Raw genomic sequence first — 21,485 nt, 5'->3', positions numbered from 1 at the left:
GAACTTCAAAAACTGCATGCACCTGTTCTGTGACAACCACCAACAAAATGGGCAAGCTTTTCACCACACTAAAATACAATCTAGCTATGCAATTTAAGTGAATAATCTGGAATACTTAAGGGTAACGACCATAGGATGAATGCCAGGGTCACATTACATATCCATGCTGGCTGAAAAGAACTATCCCAGTGAGATTTTCCATAACCACACAACGTATCAGAAACCTAAATCAAATCTCCTCCAAATCTAAACAACAGAACTGAGCCCCTCTTCAACTGAAATGTGCTGGGCATCAAATACCAAATTACTCGGTTCACTGTTTCTCATTCAAAATGTTTTGGAGCTGCCAAGAACATTGTAATAATAATAAAACTTTAACTTTACGTACTAAGAAAACTATACTTTCTGAAACATTTTTATACTTAATTCATTAAGCACATCAGGGAAGTGGTTAACTGAGAGTTGTACTGCTCCTGCCATAGGACCTTTGGCAATGTCTGGAGACATTTTGGTTGTCACAACTGGGGGCAGGGGTATAGTGGCATGCTACTGGCATCTAGTGGGTAATGGATGGGGATGCTGCAATGTAAGGACAGCCCCCACCACAAAGAAGTACCCAGCCAAAAGATTATCCTGCATTATAGGATCCTGCATTATAATTATATGACATGCATATAATTATATATATATATAAATACATATATAATTATATAATATATGTAATTATCCAATTATTCTGCATTATAGTAACAACTACATGCAAAATACACATTATGCTGAACGGTGAGGGCACAAAAATCAATAAGAGATGGCCTCTGTTATTGTGGACAGTCCAGCTAGTGACAGAAACTGACAAGTTACAATGACAACAGGCTAAGTGCTGTGTCAGGGGTATTTACAAAAGGCTACTAAAAGCAGATGAAGCAACTACTTCAACCAGAAGGTTGAGGCACTTCACTAGCGGTGACTTTCCAGCTGGAATCTGAAAGATAATTTCGTCAAGTAGAAAAGAGTAGTACGTCCGAGCCAGGTGAAATCATGTGTGCCAAAGCAAACAAGTGTCAAACTGAAGGATTCTAGGGTCACCAGGATTGTGGGCAGGGGCTTCCAAAGCCAGAGATTAACAAGGTACATCTCCCTGAAGAACCAGTCTCATGTGGAAAGAAGAAGATGACTAACTTAACAGGTAAAATAATTTTAGGGCATTTAAAAAATATTTAAAACACAGGGGTCAGGCATGGTGGCTCACACCTGTAATCCCAGGACTTTGGGAGGCCGAGGAGAATGGATCGCAAGGTCAGGAGACTGAGACCATCCTGGCTAACACAATGAAACCCCCATCTCTACTAAAAATACAAAAAATTAGCTGGGCATGGTGGCGCGTGCCTGTAGTCCCAGCTACTCAGGAGGCTGAGGCAGAAGAATCTCTTGAACCCGGGAGGCAGAGGTTGCAGTGAGCCAAGATCATGCCACTGCACTCCAGCCTGGGCAACAGAGCAAGACTCCATCTCAAACAAAAACAAAAACACATAGGTATATGGACTAGAATACAAACTTGGCATTAATTTTTAAGATAACACAGAAGGTAGCTTTGCTAGATTTGTAATGCTATACTAGTTCGGTTGCTCCCACTCTCAAGAGGTATTTGGTAAAGTCTGAGCAATGGTAAACATTTCAGAATAATTAATTTCATGTGTTTGGAATACAGGATGAGCACAGGAAGTGGCAAGAAGTTCGCCCTAGTGAAAAATAAGGCTGAACAGTGTCATCCTGATGGTCTTATGCTATGGAGTCCTACTTCTTATAGGCTGGGTAGAGGGAGTCACTGGGGGATTATAAACAAGGAACACAGGTGAATCAGGAGGCAGGAGAAAAGTCATGGGGCAAGAAGATCTGAAATAATTTAGATGATAGGTTATGAAAGGATGAACAAGGCAGTGGCACAGGAGAAAAAGATTTTAGATGGAGAAGTGGTAGAAACCACAGGATAAAACAGAAGAATGAAGGAGAAGGAACTGTTTAGGTCAGGCAACCACGTGGGTAAACCATGAGAGCAGACAGGGGAGGGGGAAAGAGGTTTTTATGATAGGGGTAAAGACGATCTCATTTGAACATCAAGACAACCCTGAGAACTATGTGAAATACGCAGATACGATGATGCCCAGCTTATAGATGAGTTTAACAAGGCTCTGAGAAGTGGATAGACTTGCCCAGGATAACATATCTGGCATAAAATAACTGAGATTAGAGCCCAGGGCTCTCGGCTCCTGATCTGGATTCTCCCCACTCATGTTGCCTCTCTAGTCATACTTGTAGTTATAACCAAACATGACTGTCATGATACAACAGTTTGGACCAAACTTCTGCATACCTCAGAAGCCCTAGATAAAATTCTGAATTGGTAATATCAAGTTAGAGGCTTTGCCCACTTTCAGGCAAAGCCCATTTTGACTGCCATGTGAATGCAAGAGAAAATTAATTGTGAATGATTGAGAAATTCAGGAAAAACTATTGACAGCTTTTCCTAACTTGCTCTTTATCCAGTTCCTCTGTATCACCAGCATAATTAAAATATGCATTTTATAACTTTGTATGCAACAGGCTTTAACACCTACATATATAGCTACAGGTAGGTATTAAAATGGCCTGCATGAAAAGTCCTAAACATAGGTCAGAATAATGTGCTATTCTATCTAACTGCCTATATGTGAATGCATGCCTTCTTGGTTTTTTTGGAAGCAAAAATATTAATAGCATACTTTGCTTGAGAGGATACAAATTCCAAAACTCTCTAAAGAACACACACACACACACACACACACACACACACAGTTCACATCACCTCTCAACAATAATAGCTGATACTGTTTATATGCATAATTGAATGCCAGGCATTAGGCCACGCATTCTGCATGATTTCCAATCATTGAATCCTCTTCATATAACTCAGAACCATTACTACTCAGTTTTACTTACTAAAAAAAAAAAAAGGAGGGGGCTCATAAAGGTAAGGTTATAGAGGCTTGCCAACCAGGACATGAATCCAGCTCTGATTCCAGGATACATGCTCTTAACCAATAGCCTTCCTATCTTCCAGAGACTCTCTTATTCTGGAACAAAGCTCATGGCACAGCAAGTTTCTGCAATAGGTGTTTCCCATCATTTTCCCTCAAACTTAACAGACATTGTCTTAAATTATGTGTAGCAGCTCAACCAGGAAATAAGATTTCATTCAAAGCTTCAAATAATATGTCAGTCTGAGTTCATTTCTACAGCAACCCTAAGCCACCATAGGCAAAATATTATCTCATCAGTAGAAAAAAGTAGGGTCCCAGCCCATGAATACAAATGGAAAAAGCAGTCCTTTCCTCCACTGCTCTTCTTTTGATCCTCTCAATCTCATTGTCATGGCTTGTATTACTTTATGGTACATTTACTAAAAAATGGAGTATCACTTTTTCTCATGATGCATTTTCATGTGGTGAATTCACTACAAAACCTCTATAAATGTATATGATGTGAAGATCACCTCTCTACACCAGATAGGCAAAAGGCCCAGTAACTCATGCATAGATGGGTTTAGCATGGCTAACTCATTCAACTGACCAAGTAAAACAACAATCTGGAGCATCCACTTTGAAAGGGGATGTCGGGAGTTGCATCTCAACCTGCCACTTAGCCAGCTAGTATGCTTAGGCAGTGACTTTAAGTGCTTCTCTAAGGTTCTATTTCTTGATCTATAAAATGGAGACACTGGTCTCTATCTCCGATGAAATATGTGAGAAATTAATGACTGTATATGTGAAATGTTTATTTTTTTATTTTATTTTTATTTTAGGGACAGGGTCTTGCTATCTTGCTATGTTGCCCAGGCTAGTCTCAAACTCCAGGGCTCAAGGAATTCCCTGGCCTTGGCCTCCCAAAGTGCAGGGATTACAGGTGTGAGCCACCATGCCTGACCCATATACATAAAATATTTTAATACTTTCTCCTTACCCCAAAAATCTCAATAACTAATAACTTTTTTCCTTTTTTTTTTCTTTCTTTTTTGAGACCCAGGGTCTTGCTCTGTCACCCAGGCTAGAATACAGTGGCGCGATCTTGGCTCACTGCAACCTCCACCTCCCAGGCTCAGGCAATCCTCCTACCTCAGCCTCCCAAGTAGCTGGGACTACAGGCATATGCCACCATGCCCAGCTAATTTTTGTATTCTTTGTAGAGACGGGGTTTCGCCATGTTGCCCGCGCTGGTTTCGAACATCTGAGCTCAAGCAATCAGCCTGCTCTGGCCTCCCAAAGTGCTGGAACTACAGGCATAAGCTACCTGTGTCCACCCAGTAAGTGGTAACTTCTATTCTACAACCAGAAGCAACATAATCTTCATATTTTGTACACCTCAAATGCAGTGTAAGTCTATATATAAAAGACAGAGAAGACAGCTATGGAAGCAGAAGGCACCCTCCTGCTAGAGAGTCTACCAATGGCTTCTTCTGTTTCCCAGACCCCATCTGGAGATACTGACCTGGGAGAGAGGGCATTCTTTGGCTAATGTGCTCTGGTTCATCTCTTTGAGCAGTTCCTTTAAGGCATTGCGGACTGTGGCATGGTTCCACTGCTCCGCAGGCAAGTCTTCCAACTTTGAACAACTGCAAAACAGAGAAAGAATGAACAATACACAAACCTCAACCAGGGCCCCTGACTGAAGAGGAGACAGTGCAGCAGTCGTTCTTGGGTCTTGTGTGTACTTCAGAAGAAATGCTGAAGAATGAGGTCTAAGTGAGGGAAGGGAAGTAAAACTGCTTCTCCAAGACTTTGCTGGAGCCTAAGGGGTCTCTTTTAAGTTTGTCATCCCACTCATCTAAGAAAAATAGCCACTTTCAATACAAGAAATGCTATTTTTATAAAATATTATTTTTGCAATGTGCTGATGGAAATAGCATGGCAGTGTGGTCATAAACTTCCCCAATACAAATGTAATTATTGGGTATGCCTAAGATTAAATGTCAGCAAACATTCCCCATCAGATTCACCGTTTGAAGGCCCACCCTCACCCCTATAGGATGGCTCAGAGTTTTAACTTTCTGAACCAAAAAATAACTTTTAAGATCCTCACCCATTTATAGACACAGATGGGGTGCTGGGGGTCCACTTTTAAAGTATAAATCCCCCAATAGGGGACAATTCGAAACACTTACACTAAAGGACAACATTCCTTAAATCATACCTAGAAGGCACTTTACAATAAAAGACTGCAAAGAACCTCCAGTTCTTTAGAGGCATATCTTGTTCTGACGTGTGTGTGTGTGTGTGTGTGTGTGTGTGTGATGTGGCCCTCGGAAAGAGAAAATAAAGATCTCCAAGAACAAAACTCTCCCCTCGTAACACAAACCTGAAAACAGCAGAGGAGTTTATTCTTCAAATACTATATGTGCTACACATTTAAGCAGGCCTATCGGACCCACTGAATAGGGGCTGTGTGAAGTTCCTCTTAAGGGATATAGATTTTTAATGATTTGTCAAGTTGCCCCTAGGTTACCACTTCACAGCTTCTGAAAACAAAGCATAAAGCAGTTGGAATGTGACTATAAAGACACCTGGGGAAGGGCCCTCCTTCCTTCCTTTCTCTCCATCTTTTCATTTTGTCCAATGCCTAGAAATTAATAAAGACAGGACATGCTGATCTTTGCAGTGAATCTATAATCGACAGAGCAGCTCTGAGAGTAAGGAAAGGCAGATGTTCAGAAACACCCACCTTTGTAATTGGATTTTCAACGTCACAACATGATAGACATCTTGTAGCATGTCGGCCACTGTCGCATCGGGTGCATCTGTCACATAACTGAGGGGGAGAGGGTTCCACCTTCCCAGCTTGATTATTCCTGCACAGGGAAGAAAAACATAATAAACACATATCTGCTATTTATTAAACCTTCCCATTGTTTGTTCAATGTTAAGAAGGTCATTCAATCATCAACGTTCAAGGCCCACTCAGATATTTTACAACCCGGTGCAATAAGCTGTTTCTTTCTGGCTGACAATTGAGTTAGTTAACTACACAGGAAGATGGGAATGAAAGAATGAGGTTTAATCACAGACAATCAGTTCTTTTATGTTTTCCTGTTTCTTAAATTACTTAGAAAACCATACGGATACTTCCTTCCCCCCTAGAATTGTTTCACATTCTAACTTAAGCCTGATGCTAAATATACAGGACGACTGCTGATTTCATAGACCAAAAAAAAAATAAAAAAAAAAAAGTAAGCCTTAAGTAAATATAAGATTCAGTTTTGAATTGTACAAGAAAATTCCTGTGTGTGGGCTCAGCACGCAGTTACATCCTGACTGTGGTGCGATTCCCAGTGCGAATAGCATTTGGAGCTCATGAAGCAGTTAGAGTTCGCTCCCATATACATGTTTCACCAGGCAGTGGGGTTGCTTTCCCAGGCCAAATGCAATACCATGGTCATTGACCACAGATCAGAAATAGCAAAGATGCCCTCAACTTCCTTCTTTTTTTTTTTTTTTTTTTATTTCTCAGCTCTTCCGAGAGTAACAATAGCACTTTTTGCCTGTGGATTTCCTGCTGAATGTGGTAAACATGCATAACAATGAAAAAATAATAAAAATCCTTTTCAAATTTGGGCTACGTAGAGCAGTAATTCTAGGAATATCCTTGTTAGAGAAGATTCATGGGATGGTTTCAGCAACATATGCTGAAAATGCTAACTTATTCATAGTTAGGCTCATTTTATGTGGTGCACAGGGCACACATAACATTGATGAAGAAAAATAGAGAAACCCCTTTCACATATGATACAGGGTAACAAAAATTTTATTTGTATGTGATGAAAAATCCAATGGTCTCCAGGATGTCAGAAATTGCCACACATAAAAAGCAGTGATGTTTTAGTGATAAAAGAAAAACAGCATTTCTATTTTTATTTTTAACAATACAGGTGAGTTCAACTGCACTATTCTTAAAAAAAAAAAAAATCATCAAAAAGAGAAAACACCTGTGTACCCAAGTGAACTTTCAAAGTGTCACAAAATGATAGCTATGGGGCAAAATTCCAACAATAGGAAATGAACTTTCTGGTCAGGGCACGTCCTGTCCAAGATGAAATAAATGAATGCGCAATGCTTGACATAATGCTTGAAAACAGGGAATAAACAGAACAAAAATATTAAAATGATACACTGTTTCAGTATTAAGATTTAACAATCTGGTGCTGAATATGCTGCAGTATAAATAGTGCCTGGACTCAGATCCAATAAAGTAACACAGCTCTCATTCATAGTACCGTATGTCTCCAGTTCTGGCTCCTTAAGTCATATTTCACTTGCCAAGAAAAGCTGTTTTCTTGCGGGGATAGTTTTCTTAACATTCTCTCTCATGACAATGAAAAGTGCACAGCACGCAGCATGTAGTAGTCATGAAATGAACATCCAGGACCCACTGGACAGCCACCCACGAGAGAGTGGGTCTGCTTCCTTGCTTCTTTTACTCCTGACATTTGCAAATACTAAAAAGAAACCATGTAACATGTCTAACTTATTTCCTTTTTAAAAAATCATTCTACAATTTTAAATTCCTTTCAAAAGTCATTATCGTGATCACCCATAAGTTGAATATAAATTGACTGTGTTCTAAAGCCACACAGATAATATATGAGAGAATGGGTGGGGGGTTTGGGGGAGAAATGAAGTTGATAATTATGCACTATGATAGGCAAGTAAAAGCAGCATATTTTGTGGGTCATTTTGGTTACTAAGACTATGCAAGTAATATAAAAAAAAGAACTCTACAAACTTCAATGCACGACTCTACAGGAGATTCATTCAAGCTATTGTAGTGTCAGTAGTTGATTCCTTTTTATTGTAAAGAAGCATTCCATTGTAAGAATACACCACACTGCAGCCAGACACGACAGAATATATCTGTATGATTTCATTTATATGAAATACAAGAACAGGCAAGATTAATCTAATGGGGATAGAAGTCAGAGGGACAGAAAGGGGCACTGCATAGACAGGGATATAAGGGGATTTCTTTGTTTGGCATAGTGGTTGCATGGTTATACAAATTGTCAAAATTTATCAGACTAATCACTTATTATGCATACATTTTTTGTATGTAAATTATACCTCAATTTTTTAAAGAGGGGAAGGAGAGAAATTTCTATAGGAAAACATAGACAAATCATTCTACTGGAAATAGAATCTCCATGTAGGTAAATTATTACCACACCTTGACGAGCCGGAAGACTTGTTTGGGCTGGAATTAGACACACACAGGTGTTTTCACAATACTTAATACCTCCACATAGAGCAGCTGCTACAGGTTGGTTTCTACATCTTGGAAGAGAGCTGTTGGCACATGTTATTTTCCCAGGCAATGGGAAATGTATGTTTTTTCTTTTATGCACCCTATTAACTAACTTGCACAGTCCAAGAAGTCATGGTCTCTGCCCAGCTATTTACCAGAGTCTGCACATACGAGATCTGCTAGGAGAACTACGGCCAGAAGGCCACTCTGCTCCAGCCAGGTAGGGGCTCAGAGTAACTCTTAATGAGCCTTTCCTCCAAACAGGTTCTCTGTCTAATGTACTGTATTAATCCTCTTTGGAAACACATTCCTTAGAACAGTCCTCCTTCCCTGATATAAAATAGACAAAAATATTACTTGGAATAGTAGTTAAGTGTTAATTGAGGAAATCAAATTGGGAAGCAGTATACCATAGTGACTAAGAATGCAGGCTTCCAAGTTAAATTGCCTCTGTTCACATCCTGGCTCTGCCACCTACTAATTATGTAACCCTAGCAAGTTACTTAAAATTCTCCATACCTCAATCCTCTCATCTGTAAACTGGAACAATAAAAGTACTGATCTTACAAGAATATTGTGCAGATTAGATGTAAAAGAGTTAGTAAAAAGCCTGAATATAATTTAATCTCAAAAACTGTTTAGTCATTACTGTGACCTGTTTAATGTGTCTTAAAGAAAAGATATAGTCAGTTTATTTCAAAATATATTGACTCAAAAGATTTTTATGATTATATTAGCTTTCAATCATATGTCTACAAAAGACTTGTTTTTAATCACAAAGGAAGAGTATACATCGATATGTCCCGTCTTCTATTCCCACCACTTCCCCATTAATTTCTTCCATCCTTGCTCCTCAGTGGCTTCTTTATTTTTACCTATAAGTAGATTCAGATCTCCTCTACTTTTCTTTTCTTTTTTTACCTGACACAGGGTCTGGCTCTGTCATCCAAGCTGAAGTGTAGTGGTGACATCTCAGCTCATTGAAACCTCTGCCTCCCACGCTCAAGCCAACCTCCCACCTCAGCCTCTCAAGTAGCTGGGACTACAGGTATGTGCCACTAAGCCTGGCTAATTTTTGTACTTTTATAGAGACAGGATTTCACCATGTTGGCCAGCCTGGTCTCGAACTCCTGGACTCAAGCAATCTCCCCACTTCAGCCTCCCAAAGTGCTGGGAATACAGGCATGAGCCACTGCACCCAGCCCTCTCCTACTTTAAAACAAACAAAAACACTATGATATTCTCTCTGTTCCTTTCATCTCTTATTTTCTGTACCACCAAACCTACTATAGATGTACCTCCAATTTCTCCATCAGTTCTTTACCCATGGATATCTAGTTTCAGCTCCCTCCATGAGGAACTGGAGATTCAGAAGGGATGGGTTATCTTAAGTAGCCAAGGTAATATTACTAGCAAGTAGCAGAGCTCAGATTCACTTCAAAGAACAGGCTCCCACTCTTCCTGTTATCACACCGGCTCAAATGAGAGGCAAACTAGAAGAAAAGAAGGTTCCAAGTTTCAGGAGGCCATGGATGCCTAAATCAGTAGCACACTGTCTAGGACAGAGGTTAGGAGTAAGGTCGGGAGTCAAGAGTCTGAGTTTACGCCCACCTTCCTCTGCTTGTGAGACTGTTTAGTCTCTCCATTTCCGTATCTGCAAAATGGGGATAAAAACAATGCCTACCCTTTAGGGTTATCATGAGATTTTACATGAAAAGGAGACTTTAGCACCAGGACTGCTACATAGTAAGTGCTCCATAAAAGTTAAGGGAAAATAGATCCTTGTAAGTTTCTTAGTGTAGACATAATAATAAAGCAAAGTTTCCAGAGGTTAATTTATACAGGTTGAGAATTCCTTATCTAAATTCCATGGAGAACCAGAAGTAATTCAGATTTTGGATTCTTTCAGATTTTGAAGTAGTTGCATTATACCTACTAGATGAGCATCCCAAATCCAAAAATCCAAAATCGGAAATGCTCAAATGATCATTTCCTTTGAGTTTCCTGTTGGTACTCAAAAGATCTCAGATTTTTAAACATTTCAGATTTCAGATTTGCAGATTTGAGATGCTCAACGTGTACTGGACTGCAGGTGGATTAAAAAGGTCAAGGATTCCAAGGGGAGAAAAAAGAGCTAAGATAATTCAGGGAGGTATGTCTAGTTACAACTATAACAGCCTCTTCCTGGCTTCTAAGGAGGATACAGACACCACCAATCGCTCCAGTGTAGTGAACAAGGACAAAGAAGAAAGAAGTCATGTGACCATTGGGGATAATACTGCAGTACTAGTGAAATGCCAGTAATAATGGCATAACTTAAGTATGCAGATGTTATTCCCAACCCATTCACATTCTATGAGTAAGTTTTATAATCACTATCTGAAAAAATGAAAAAAACTAGTGATGATTACATTAGGAAATATTTCACACATGTGCATAAGCACATGCACACAGACACACACCCTTGAGTTCAGCCAGGCACACAGATTCTCAATGCATGGCAATTTCCATTTTTCCTCTGAAAATTTATGACACTCTCACTCTGTCTACAGAGTACTGATCCCCAATATTCACTTCTAGAAACTGTCTATATTATTCTTGAAATTCTGCCATGGGAATAATTCCAATTCTGATAACCCACCTGAAGTAATCCTTTCTCTATAACACTGTACAGTAAATATTCTTGGTTGGCTTGTGTATCTTATAAGAAACTTATTTAATCACACGATCCTTTTATGTTACTTTACAGTTTGCACAGTTTTACACAACCATTAGTTTATCCTTATGAAAACAGCCTGAACTCAGCATTCTACCTGGAAGTATGCTGAAGATCAAAGGAGAATGACTTTTCAAGGATATAAGTGTATGAAAACCAGGACTAGACCCTAGGCTTCATTTTGCAAGTTTTTGAACTACCAGCCCAATATCCTTTCTGCTCAGCTCTGCTACTGCTGCCCTTAGGATGTACCCACGTGCAAGTGCCCAACCACACAATGGGCCCCTGGAGAGGAGAGCCAGAGCTCATCCGCAGTCAACACATCAGGCAGTGTCTGGACATTTAATGTTAAACCAATGAATAAATGAGACCATCGAGCAACAGGTGACGTCACAGGCCCAGAAGACTGAAGAGCCAGTTACACTTGGGACTTCTCTGGAAAAAATAGGTTCCCACAACAGTGCCATTTCAGACACAAACATTGTTTACCAATCATCTTTATTATTTACAAAGAATTTATCATCTGCAAATGTTTAGAAAGTGCTTAGTGTTGACGACTATTACAGATGCTGTTTCAAGGTCTTTGAGTCATAGATTGCGGGCCTTTATTTTGGGGTTGAAAAATTCATACAAATGTTAACATGATTGAATTGAGCACAGTATAAAACTTTATATCCAGACAAATCTGTTCACTAAAATATTGAGTACCAATCCACTCAATGTGTAATGTGTACAGAACAAATAACAAAATGCAATTGTAGGTAAATTTCCCATTAGTGATATAAAATTAGATTGGGAATGGAGGCAATTTTTGTCTAAAATTAAAAAGATACAATAATGGAAACCAGTTTTTTATTTCCTCAATGAAGTATTCTGCCAGAGTTAAAGAGTTGACATTTCAGAAAAAGAAATATCAATAGTTGTGTTCACATGATTTTGGTATTAATCTACCTCAAATAAACCAATTACTCTTCTCGGTAAATGCATAATTCATATTTTTAGTATTATTTGCCTCTAATTACATAAAAATAAAAGAGTGGTGATAATACACACTATAGTTGATCAATATTTCATTCAAGCTTTTAGAAAGTCAATCACATCTTAGGATAAAATAAAATTTGATAACAATATAATCAGTGAACCATTAGAAGGGTTTATATAAAGCATGAAACATTCATTCATTCAAAAATTTTTCTTGTGTGTCTCCAGCATAAGTCACTAAGATGCAAAGATAACCTTAATATATACTGTCCCTGTAATTACGGAGCTCACAATTGAGCAGAGAAGCTTATTATTTCTAAACACACAGCTAAGTGAAACCACTCCTAAAATAAACCAAGATGATAGCTTCTACCCCTGTACCTCAAATATGAGAAATATTTACTTCACGAAGGCCTACAACAGACCACCTGTGAAGTACATGAAAACAATTCTCACAGTTTGCAGTGGCATGTAAATAGATGCTGATAAAATAGATATATATATATATAGGGTATGCTGCAGGACAAAGTCCACAAATCAATCTGTGAAACAAATATAAGCAACCCAGAAAGATACCAGTAGTATTCTTACAATTCAGCTTAATGGATAATCTTCTTCTATTCCAGGTGCATTTTAACATTAATTTTTAAAGCAAAATGAAAACTCAGCCTGAGAAAAAAAATGAGACATTAGCTTTAATATCCAAAGGCTGGGGTTTATATGTCTCATAACTCCCTGGAAAAGATCTCAGCAAAAGAGTGTCAATAAAAACCCAAGCCTCAGAAGAACTAAGCCTTGGGGCTTCTGGTTCTCCGTATTATTTCCACAATACCAACTGCTGATGAGGCCCCTTGTAAAAACAGGAGAACTCATGACATTGATTGCATCTGTTTATCCTCCTCAGAGTGGTTGTGTTCTTATGCTATAGCATATAATTTTCTGTTGTTCAGCTATGCTTTGTTAAAGAAATTAAAAACTGTCTATCCTATATAATAAGAACATAGAATTATTTATCCATAAATCAGTTCACAGGAAATCACTACCCAGCAGTATATAATAATTCAGCCTGTGTATCTAACCTGTGGCCTGACTATGGTATATCATCAAATTGCAGCAGCAAAAAGACATAAATTGTAGTTATTATTCTAAACCTGTGGTGGGAATGACTTTTCAATAAGGAAAAAGCAAAAAGGCAAAATACAAATGGTTTTTGAAGTATACACAGTTTCCTTTTTAATGCATAGTTTAGCAGTACCTCAATACAACTTACTGGAATAAACCTAACTCTTCTATACCTTCTGCTTTGATTTTAAGGACTCTCTCTATATATTTCAAATGGCCTCCACTGGGGTAAAAGTTAGAGGAAAATGATTGAGTCATATGTCTTATCAAAAAAAAAAAAATAAGTGGAAAATGAAACAGCATTTTTGAGACATCTTACATGATTCAAGTGCCTTTATAACTTACACACATTAATGAAACCTCACAACATACTTGTCTGGGAGTCTACAATATATTTAATCCTGCATTTATAACAATACAAAAGGAAACACCAGACAAAAATAAATAATTCAATGATTCAAAATAAACACTGAGGCTATACTGTCATATGGATTTATCTAAAAATCAAGAGATGCAAGTGTATACACACAAACACACACACACACCACAGTTTCCCATCCCCACGGATAACTTCTCTATTTGCAAGTTCCAGTAATACTGACAAACACAAAGAAAGTAGTTTTTACTCTTTAAAAATACTAACCTTTATATTTAAATCATATTTATATCTTTCAGAGGAAATTATCAAGAAGAATATTAGCATTTAAAAATCAAAATTAATTTTAGAGTACTTTCTGAATAAAGTATAGTGATACAGTTGTCTGTCATTTTTTTTTAGCTGACTACCCCATTACACTACAGAAATGTTCTATTTTAGAAATATATACAGTACCATTTGGTGCCTTGTAATTCTATACATGGCTTTTACAATTTTGCGGCATAAAGATTTTGTCTCATGTAATAGATGCTGCTTCACATTTGGGAAATGTTATGTTACAACCCTGACTTTTATTAGATTATTTAATATAAGCACTAAGTAACTAGACTAAATTAATAAAGACCTTATTGAAAAAAAAAATGGAGAGACAGGGAGAGAACAAAATTAAATAAAACTTTCTGAAGTTGGCATTTCAGAAACCTTTATTTAATTTTCAGAATTCCAGTTCTTCTGTAAAACAGCCAAAATATTGGTCAGGATATGAAAAAAAAAATGTGGTTGGCATTTAGTTATTTATTTCATAAGAGTGCCATTTAAAACTATTACATGGAGAAATAAGACAAATGAGAAAGAAAAGTGTGATGAGAAATTATTTGGGGTTGGTTCTAAACTTCTGTCACTCATTGAAAGCTAATTCATCCGGTACATATTTTCTTATTATTGTTGTTCTAAGTTTAATCATTTTCTAAAAGAGTTTTAAATTAAAAAAAAAAACTAATTTTGGCAGTTAAGGAAAACAAGCTTCTCTTTTTCCTCTTTTCTATTCAGAAATATATTTGCATAAAGAGATTTCCCCCTAGCATTTGTCCCCCTAAAATATCTTCAATAATCAAAAACACAGGTGAAAAAAGTATACTGTTTTAAACATACTTTGCTACATTCTAGCAGATGCTATTCATAACTTACGTTTAGCCCATGTTTCTGCATCCTCTAGGGTAAGAGGTATCCACTGAAGATCTAAAAATACCAGTTGCCTCACATATTTCACATCCTAATTAATTACGTGTATTCTTTCAGATTGCAATAGGTTTTTCTGAGGACCTGGCTTTCCAGGTACTCCATCACTAGGCTCAATATCCTGAAAACTCTTATCAACTGCATGCTCCCAGTTATACATTCTAGAATTGTCCTCCAGGCATACTGTGTTTCCTACAATTTAGGGTTACATAATACTTAATCTTAAGGGCAATATTATGATGGCATGTAGATTATCAAAGAAAACGTTGCCATATATTAATAATATGAAAGCAAACGTGTATTCATTTATGTTGTACATTTTTATTCATATTCCAACTCACCTGATTTTGCAGTAATTTGCTAAGAAACTACAAGACATAGAAGCACTATGGCTATAACTGGTAGAAGTGGCAACTGCTTTTGTTTTAAAGATTCTGGCGTTTTTTGTTCCCTTAAGAATATTTTAATAAATTTACTTTCAATATTCATATACATATCAGGGACATTTTCATATATACTTTGTTAAACCTAATAATGCACCATGGTTTCAGATGTCTGACACTCAAAGATATTCTGACAGTTCCTTGATTTACATTTTTTGGAAATGTCATATTTAAAGGCTGCAACCCAAATTTTAAAATATGCCACTACCATTTTAATGGCTGTAAGAGAAGCCAAGGGTCTAATACATAGGAGGTGTTCTCTCGGTAGGCAAATGTTTCTCTAATTGAATTGAAAGTAGACTTACAGTCACAACACACATGGCAATAAATAATGACAACGGCCTATTTGAGCCTCCAAAAATATTCAGCAATGTCAGAAAAATGCCATATAAATTGATAGGCAACAGAAATGTGGTAGAGTTAGAGACTATTCCTGATGCATGCCTAGGTATCCTGTGGCAGCTGAACCACACACAGTTAGAGACAATGTGAAGGGCAGGATTCTTTTTCTCCCCATTCCCAGGAATTTGCGGATTAGTAAGGGCTGTGGTGTTTGGAGTGGTCAGATTAAGTAAATGGGTTCCCAAGTTCCAAGTACATTTGTAGAGCAGTCTCATGGCCCTCATCCTGGCCTCTGAAACAAAAGCTCCACGGGTAGATCCCAGGAGACGCTGGTGATAAGCCAGGATTAGAAATCACTGTCCAGGGTGCCCAGTAAAAAGCAAGGACTGGGGGCATCTATGAATCTGTTGATTCTCCTCAAAAAAGCAGAAAATCAAGATTCCCAGATGCCTTTTTCCCCCCCTCAATTCGCTGGCAAATCTCCTCACTACTGTTGAAGAGAAAAAGGAGTATTATGACATGTAAGCAGGAAAGTAGGACTAGGATGCTTTGTAACTGTCTTTTATTTCCTTTTAAGTATGAAGGACTTGACATAGGCTAAATAGACAACACCAGGGAAAAAAAGCAGTTTCTTGTATATTAATAAACTTGAGAAACTTTTTCTTTTTTAACCATATTTAGACTATAAACCACCAAAAGGCAAAGGTCATGTCAATTTAAATTATTCTAACAACTCTGGCTACAGCCCCATCAATGAGAATGTCTAAAATATAGTGGGTGTGTGTATGTCACATACCCACTTTTGTTGAAGAGCAGCAGCCTGGCAATCAAGAGATCCTAGATTTGATCTTGGATCTGCCCCCTTTTGGCTGCAGCTCTGCTTCTGTGGGTAACTCGCTTAACCTCTCCAGGCCCCTAATTTCTCTTCTACAAAATGGGGAGTTGAAAGCTAAAAACAAGCAATAAACAAACTCCCTTGCCTGACTCACAAGATGGTAATTACAATAAAATGGCATGAGTGAAAGTGCACTGAAAATTATAAAGTGCTGTATAAACATATGCTGGCATCAATGGATTTTAAGTTAACATAAAAGAGGTATTACATTTTTAGGACGCTTTTAAGGGAAAGTTACCTTTACTTACAAGAAGCAAAATCTTGGGCCTTCTAAAATGTCATCTGCTGGCATGGCAAGTCATCTGATACAGTCCAAAGACCCTGAGCTAGGAAATTTGTCCTAGCTCACTGACTGGGGCGTCACTTACTCTCTTTGAACCTCCATTTTGCCATCTGTAGGAGTACTCACAATGAGAAAAGGCATCGGGGACACCTACCCTTTGTTACAAATGATCCCAGAGAGCCTCTGCACTTAGAAGTATTTGGCACCGCTATTCGTCACTAGACTGTAAGTTCCACACACAACACGGTGCCTGGCAGATGGTAGAGGCTCAGAGATGAAAAAGGAAGAAAGTAAGGGAAGGAGTCGGGAATTAAGTGGGAAGGGAGGAAGGGTCACTGTGCCGTGGCCCGTGGGCAGCACTAACTTTCTTTGCAGGTTGACCTTGTCCTTCCAGACCCTTCCCCAGCATTTTGCCAATGCCCAACATATGGAAAAGTGAGCCCCAATCCTCTTGGTACCCTGGACATCCAGGAAGACTACCCCACAAGATGTTCTAGACACCTGATAAAGGCACAGAGAAGAGCCTCGAAAGCTGAAACCCTCAACCAAATCTTGTGGAATCTACTACAGTCCCAGAGACTTAGATAATCTCCATGGCCCCTTGCAGTTCTGATGTTCTAGATCAAAATGATGCCCAAAAACTTTGGGGATTAATAATGGTAGCTTTGATTATTGTCATTTAAAAAAAAAAAACACATTAAGCCTTCAAAACAAAATAAAGTCAATATTGAATTGGTAGATTGATTTTTCTGCCATTAATCTTCTACTTTTCTTAAAAAAAAAGGAGGGGGGCAAGCACCCAGCTTTTTGTTTCTCAGGAAGGGCTCATTTTTAAACTTTCAAAGTATAGTAAACAACTTCTAAATTCAGGATAATTGAAGGTCTGCCAGTTGGTGAGCAAAACAACAATGGCTTTCATATCAACCGAAAAAAAAAGAACATGGCTCGATCGGGTTTTTTAAACTGAATATCATTCTGCCAACTGCACTTCTTCCTAAAATAACAAAAACTGTGCCTGCAGACTACTAATAGACTTCTCTACCTGAATAAATATATTGTGTTCATTAGTTCTTTATGTTAAAATTATTAAAGAATAATTTTCCCCAGGACCCTTTTATGTTAATGAAAGACAACACAATCATTAGGACAAGTAAAATACTCTCAAATCAATTTTACATTTGCATAGTACCCAATAGAATAAATTGTTTACATACCTTCACAAAAAAGATATATTTGTATATGACCAATGAAGCCCCTACTATAAACCACATAAGTAAATAAATCTAATTTCCTCAGGAAGAATGACGCTGAAAGTTAGGAGCAAGGTACAAAAATCTCAAAATTATCTGACTATAAATACTAATAAATTCCCTAGGAATCACTGATATACGAAGACACTCTACATGCAGACAAGATTTACTTTTATTCAGAGCTTTTAAGATATAAAAACTGGTAAGAAAGATGAAAAGGTGGCAAGAACTGTGTGAGAGCTAATACTGTAGATTTCTATTATGTTGTATTAGAAAAAAAGGCTGCGGGCCAGGCTCCGTGGCTCACGCCTGTAATCCCAGCACTTTGGGAGAGAGGTGGGAGAACTGCTTGAGCCCAGGAGTTGGAAACCAGCCTGGACAATATAAAGAAAAACCCTGTCTCTGAAAGAAAGAAAAAAACAAACAAAAGCCAGGCATGGTGGCACGTGCTTGTACTCCCAGCTACTTGGAAGGCTGAGGTGACAGAGTGAGACCCTGCCTCAAAAATAAGTAAACAAATAAATAAATAAAAGTAAAAATAGATAAAAGGCTCCAAAGGGGCCCCAAGGGCTAATGTATAGATTTTGTTTTAATTCAACTACCCTTAAAATAGCTTGAGTGGTGTTTCATTTTAATATCATATCACCATCAACTTCCCAGCTCTAAAAGGAAGGAAAATCACAAATAAAAATATATTTAGTCACTCAGGTCACTAACTTAAATGAGAGAGAAAGAAAAAGAAGGAGGATCCATTTAATCTTATTTCATGTTGTTTCATTCTGTTTTGCTTTCATTTTCTTTAACACACACATCCTATAATACTCGGGAAGAAAAGCATAGAAGATATTCACTATGGCCGGGCGTGGTGGCTCAAGCCTGTAATCCCAGCACTTTGGGAGGCTGAGGTGGGCAGATCACAAGGTCAGGAGTTTAAGACTGGCCTGACCAATATGGTGAAACACCGTCTCTACTAAAAATACAAAAATTATCCGGGCGTGGTGGTGTGTAGCCTGTAGTCCCAGCTACTAGGGAGGCTGAGGCAGGATAATTACTTGAACCTAGGATGCAGAGGTTGCAGTGAGCCAAGATAGCACCACTGCACTCCAGCCTGGGTGACAGAGACTCCACTTAAAAATAATAATAATAATAAATAAGTAAATAAAATTTAAAAGAAAATATTCACTATGATAAGATTTATTGCCTTGATGTCTAATTCTTTTTAATACAGATGAGCCTTTGGATATTGATGATACCTTAGTGGGCCCCAGTTTACCTGTACTCATTTTTAGTTGGTTAAACAGTATTTAATCATAAGCACTTTATAATAATCCATCAAGAAATTGGGTGTTTAAGTTTATCATGGTAATTACTGTTACTACATCAGAAGAAAGTAGTTAACCAAGTTACCCGATATTACATTAAAATTAATTTGTACCAGAAATAACGAGCAAGTCATTAATTCTTAAATTCTGATAACAGTTTCCAGTATGACTCAAGGTAAGTTAAACTTTTGTTAAGTTAAAATGCCATGGACATTTCTTTATCAGTTTGTGGTTCTTGGACACTTGGATACAACTCAAAACCAGTCATAATCAACCAGAGACCACCTCATTCATCTAAGCTAGCCTAGTGCCTGACACTTAGTAGACAGTCAAAGAAATGCTTGTATATTAATATTGAAACATGATTATGTTCTAAGAACTATGAGAGTCCAAAAATGATTATAAATTCCTTCACCCATCACATCTATGTGACAGATAATTTTAGTGTTTAATTTGTACTTTGCCAAATAAAATTAAGAAATAAGAAACAAAAGCTTTGCAATTATTGCCCTTGCTATCAAATTACTTGATGATACAAATACTGGTTTGGGGTGGCACATGCAATAATGCTTAGAATAAATCAGAATAAGGCCCTTAAAAATAAATCTTTTACATCCATAAACCACTCCACGTGAAGCAAACCCACGTAAAAGACTTTCATATGTATTTTGGGTACAGCTACTTCTCTCTCTGGTCTCCCCATGATGATGCAGAATGTGTAAACTGTTAGATGGGTTTCTTACCCCTTCAAGGGCAAGAAATAATTTGGGTTACAAAATGACTTCACATGAAATACTGCTCATGTTAAAGATCCAGTAATTTTCAATACGGGCTAAATTATGCAACTGACAAAGCTGACTTTACTTTGTATAACTCTTTATGCACCCAAATCTTCAGATAGGGCCTAATTTGTCTTTTTGAACTTCCAGTCCCTGCTTAGTTCATACAAACCTCTTATTCTTTTCCCTCAAAATATAATTATTAGTAACAAAATATTTTCTTAAAAATGTGTTCTAATAATCATAAGAGATGCTTGGTATTTCCATATTTACTGTCTCCATTATCCTTTTAGAAGATAATTAATGCTTCACCCAGAGGCACTCAAAGTCCTATTGGAATAATCCAAAAATTCAATTGCCCAGAATGGATATCCTTATACAAACATTCATTCTGGATAGTTCAAACTATTTGCAAGTGTAAGGCCTACAGATGTGGTTTACAAAAATGAGAATAACATTTTGCATTTGGAATGTAGGAGAAAGTGATCTCTCAAAGTAGCTTCAGTATAAAATAAGGTCACAGTCCCACCGGTCTCTAAAAACCTTGATGTCCTCAGGGAGAACTCAAGTGAGGATGAAGGAAATCATAAATGCTAAGGGTAGTCTGCCTCAGGTACACGCTGAGAAACTGCTCTAATGTAACCTGACCCATAGTTAGTAGTGAAAGTATCACTTTTGTTGTTACCTTATTCCCAACAAATTCATTTCTGCTTTAATGGAAAAGATCTGGGTTCACACTAATCAGGCCCAAAGGAAGGCCGTATTAGCAATTTGGCAGGTGCCCGAGGGCCATACCTAATCTGCATAAAATGAAGCAGATTGCAACCGCCCTCATCTTTTTTATTTTTAAACTGGTTTTTGAAGCGAAGCATACATAAAATCTCAGAGGGAGAGACAGGAGATGGTAGTGCATACATTTTCCTTCATGCCTTTATTTTCATTCTTTTTGTACAAACCATCTTCCTGAATGGCTGTTTACCTAAAGAAGAATAACAAAATAAAAGGTGCTAGGAAAAGGAGTAGGCAGTGATCACAAATGTTTAAAAAAAAAAAAAAAAAAAAAAGTCATATATTTTCATAGATCTTCACAATCCTCTCTAGTATACTTTCAAAACAGTTTTAATTTCAGTTTAGTGTTTTTATGTTTTGTGAAGACATGCTAAATGGAAATACACCTTGAATTTAGGTAAAGGTTGCAGCTAGCAGAGACTCCAAATCTAATAATTATTATTAAATCTATGATATGCCTAATAGAGAAAAACAGTATGTTAAATATCACCATTATCATCTCAACACTGGCTTCTGCTATTCATCAAATAATTTAAAGTGGCAGTGCTCTTTGTATCCAAAGAATTTATCATCAAAGTCATTCAGTTCAAGTATGTGTGAATCTGAAAAATAACTCAGCAATA

General features: G+C 37.6%; 1 protein-coding gene across 6 annotated transcripts in view; it reads right to left on the bottom strand.

Moving 5' to 3' along the window:
• Positions 1-21,485, bottom strand: part of SATB2 (SATB homeobox 2) — a 212,027-nt gene that overhangs the window by 107,043 nt on the left and 83,499 nt on the right. For all 6 annotated transcript variants that reach the window (XM_010336467.3, XM_074399305.1, XM_074399304.1 and 3 more), the window contains 2 exons: positions 5,752-5,878; positions 4,522-4,645 (listed from right to left, as the gene is read on the bottom strand). In XM_010336467.3, the coding sequence (XP_010334769.1) occupies positions 4,522-4,645; positions 5,752-5,878 (251 nt within the window). The remainder of the gene's footprint in view (positions 1-4,521; positions 4,646-5,751; positions 5,879-21,485) is intronic.

The sequence above is a fragment of the Saimiri boliviensis genome, chromosome 5, assembly GCF_048565385.1.
Source record: "Saimiri boliviensis isolate mSaiBol1 chromosome 5, mSaiBol1.pri, whole genome shotgun sequence".
NCBI lineage: Eukaryota > Metazoa > Chordata > Mammalia > Primates > Cebidae > Saimiri > Saimiri boliviensis.
This window is presented reverse-complemented; position numbering and strand designations above follow the sequence as displayed.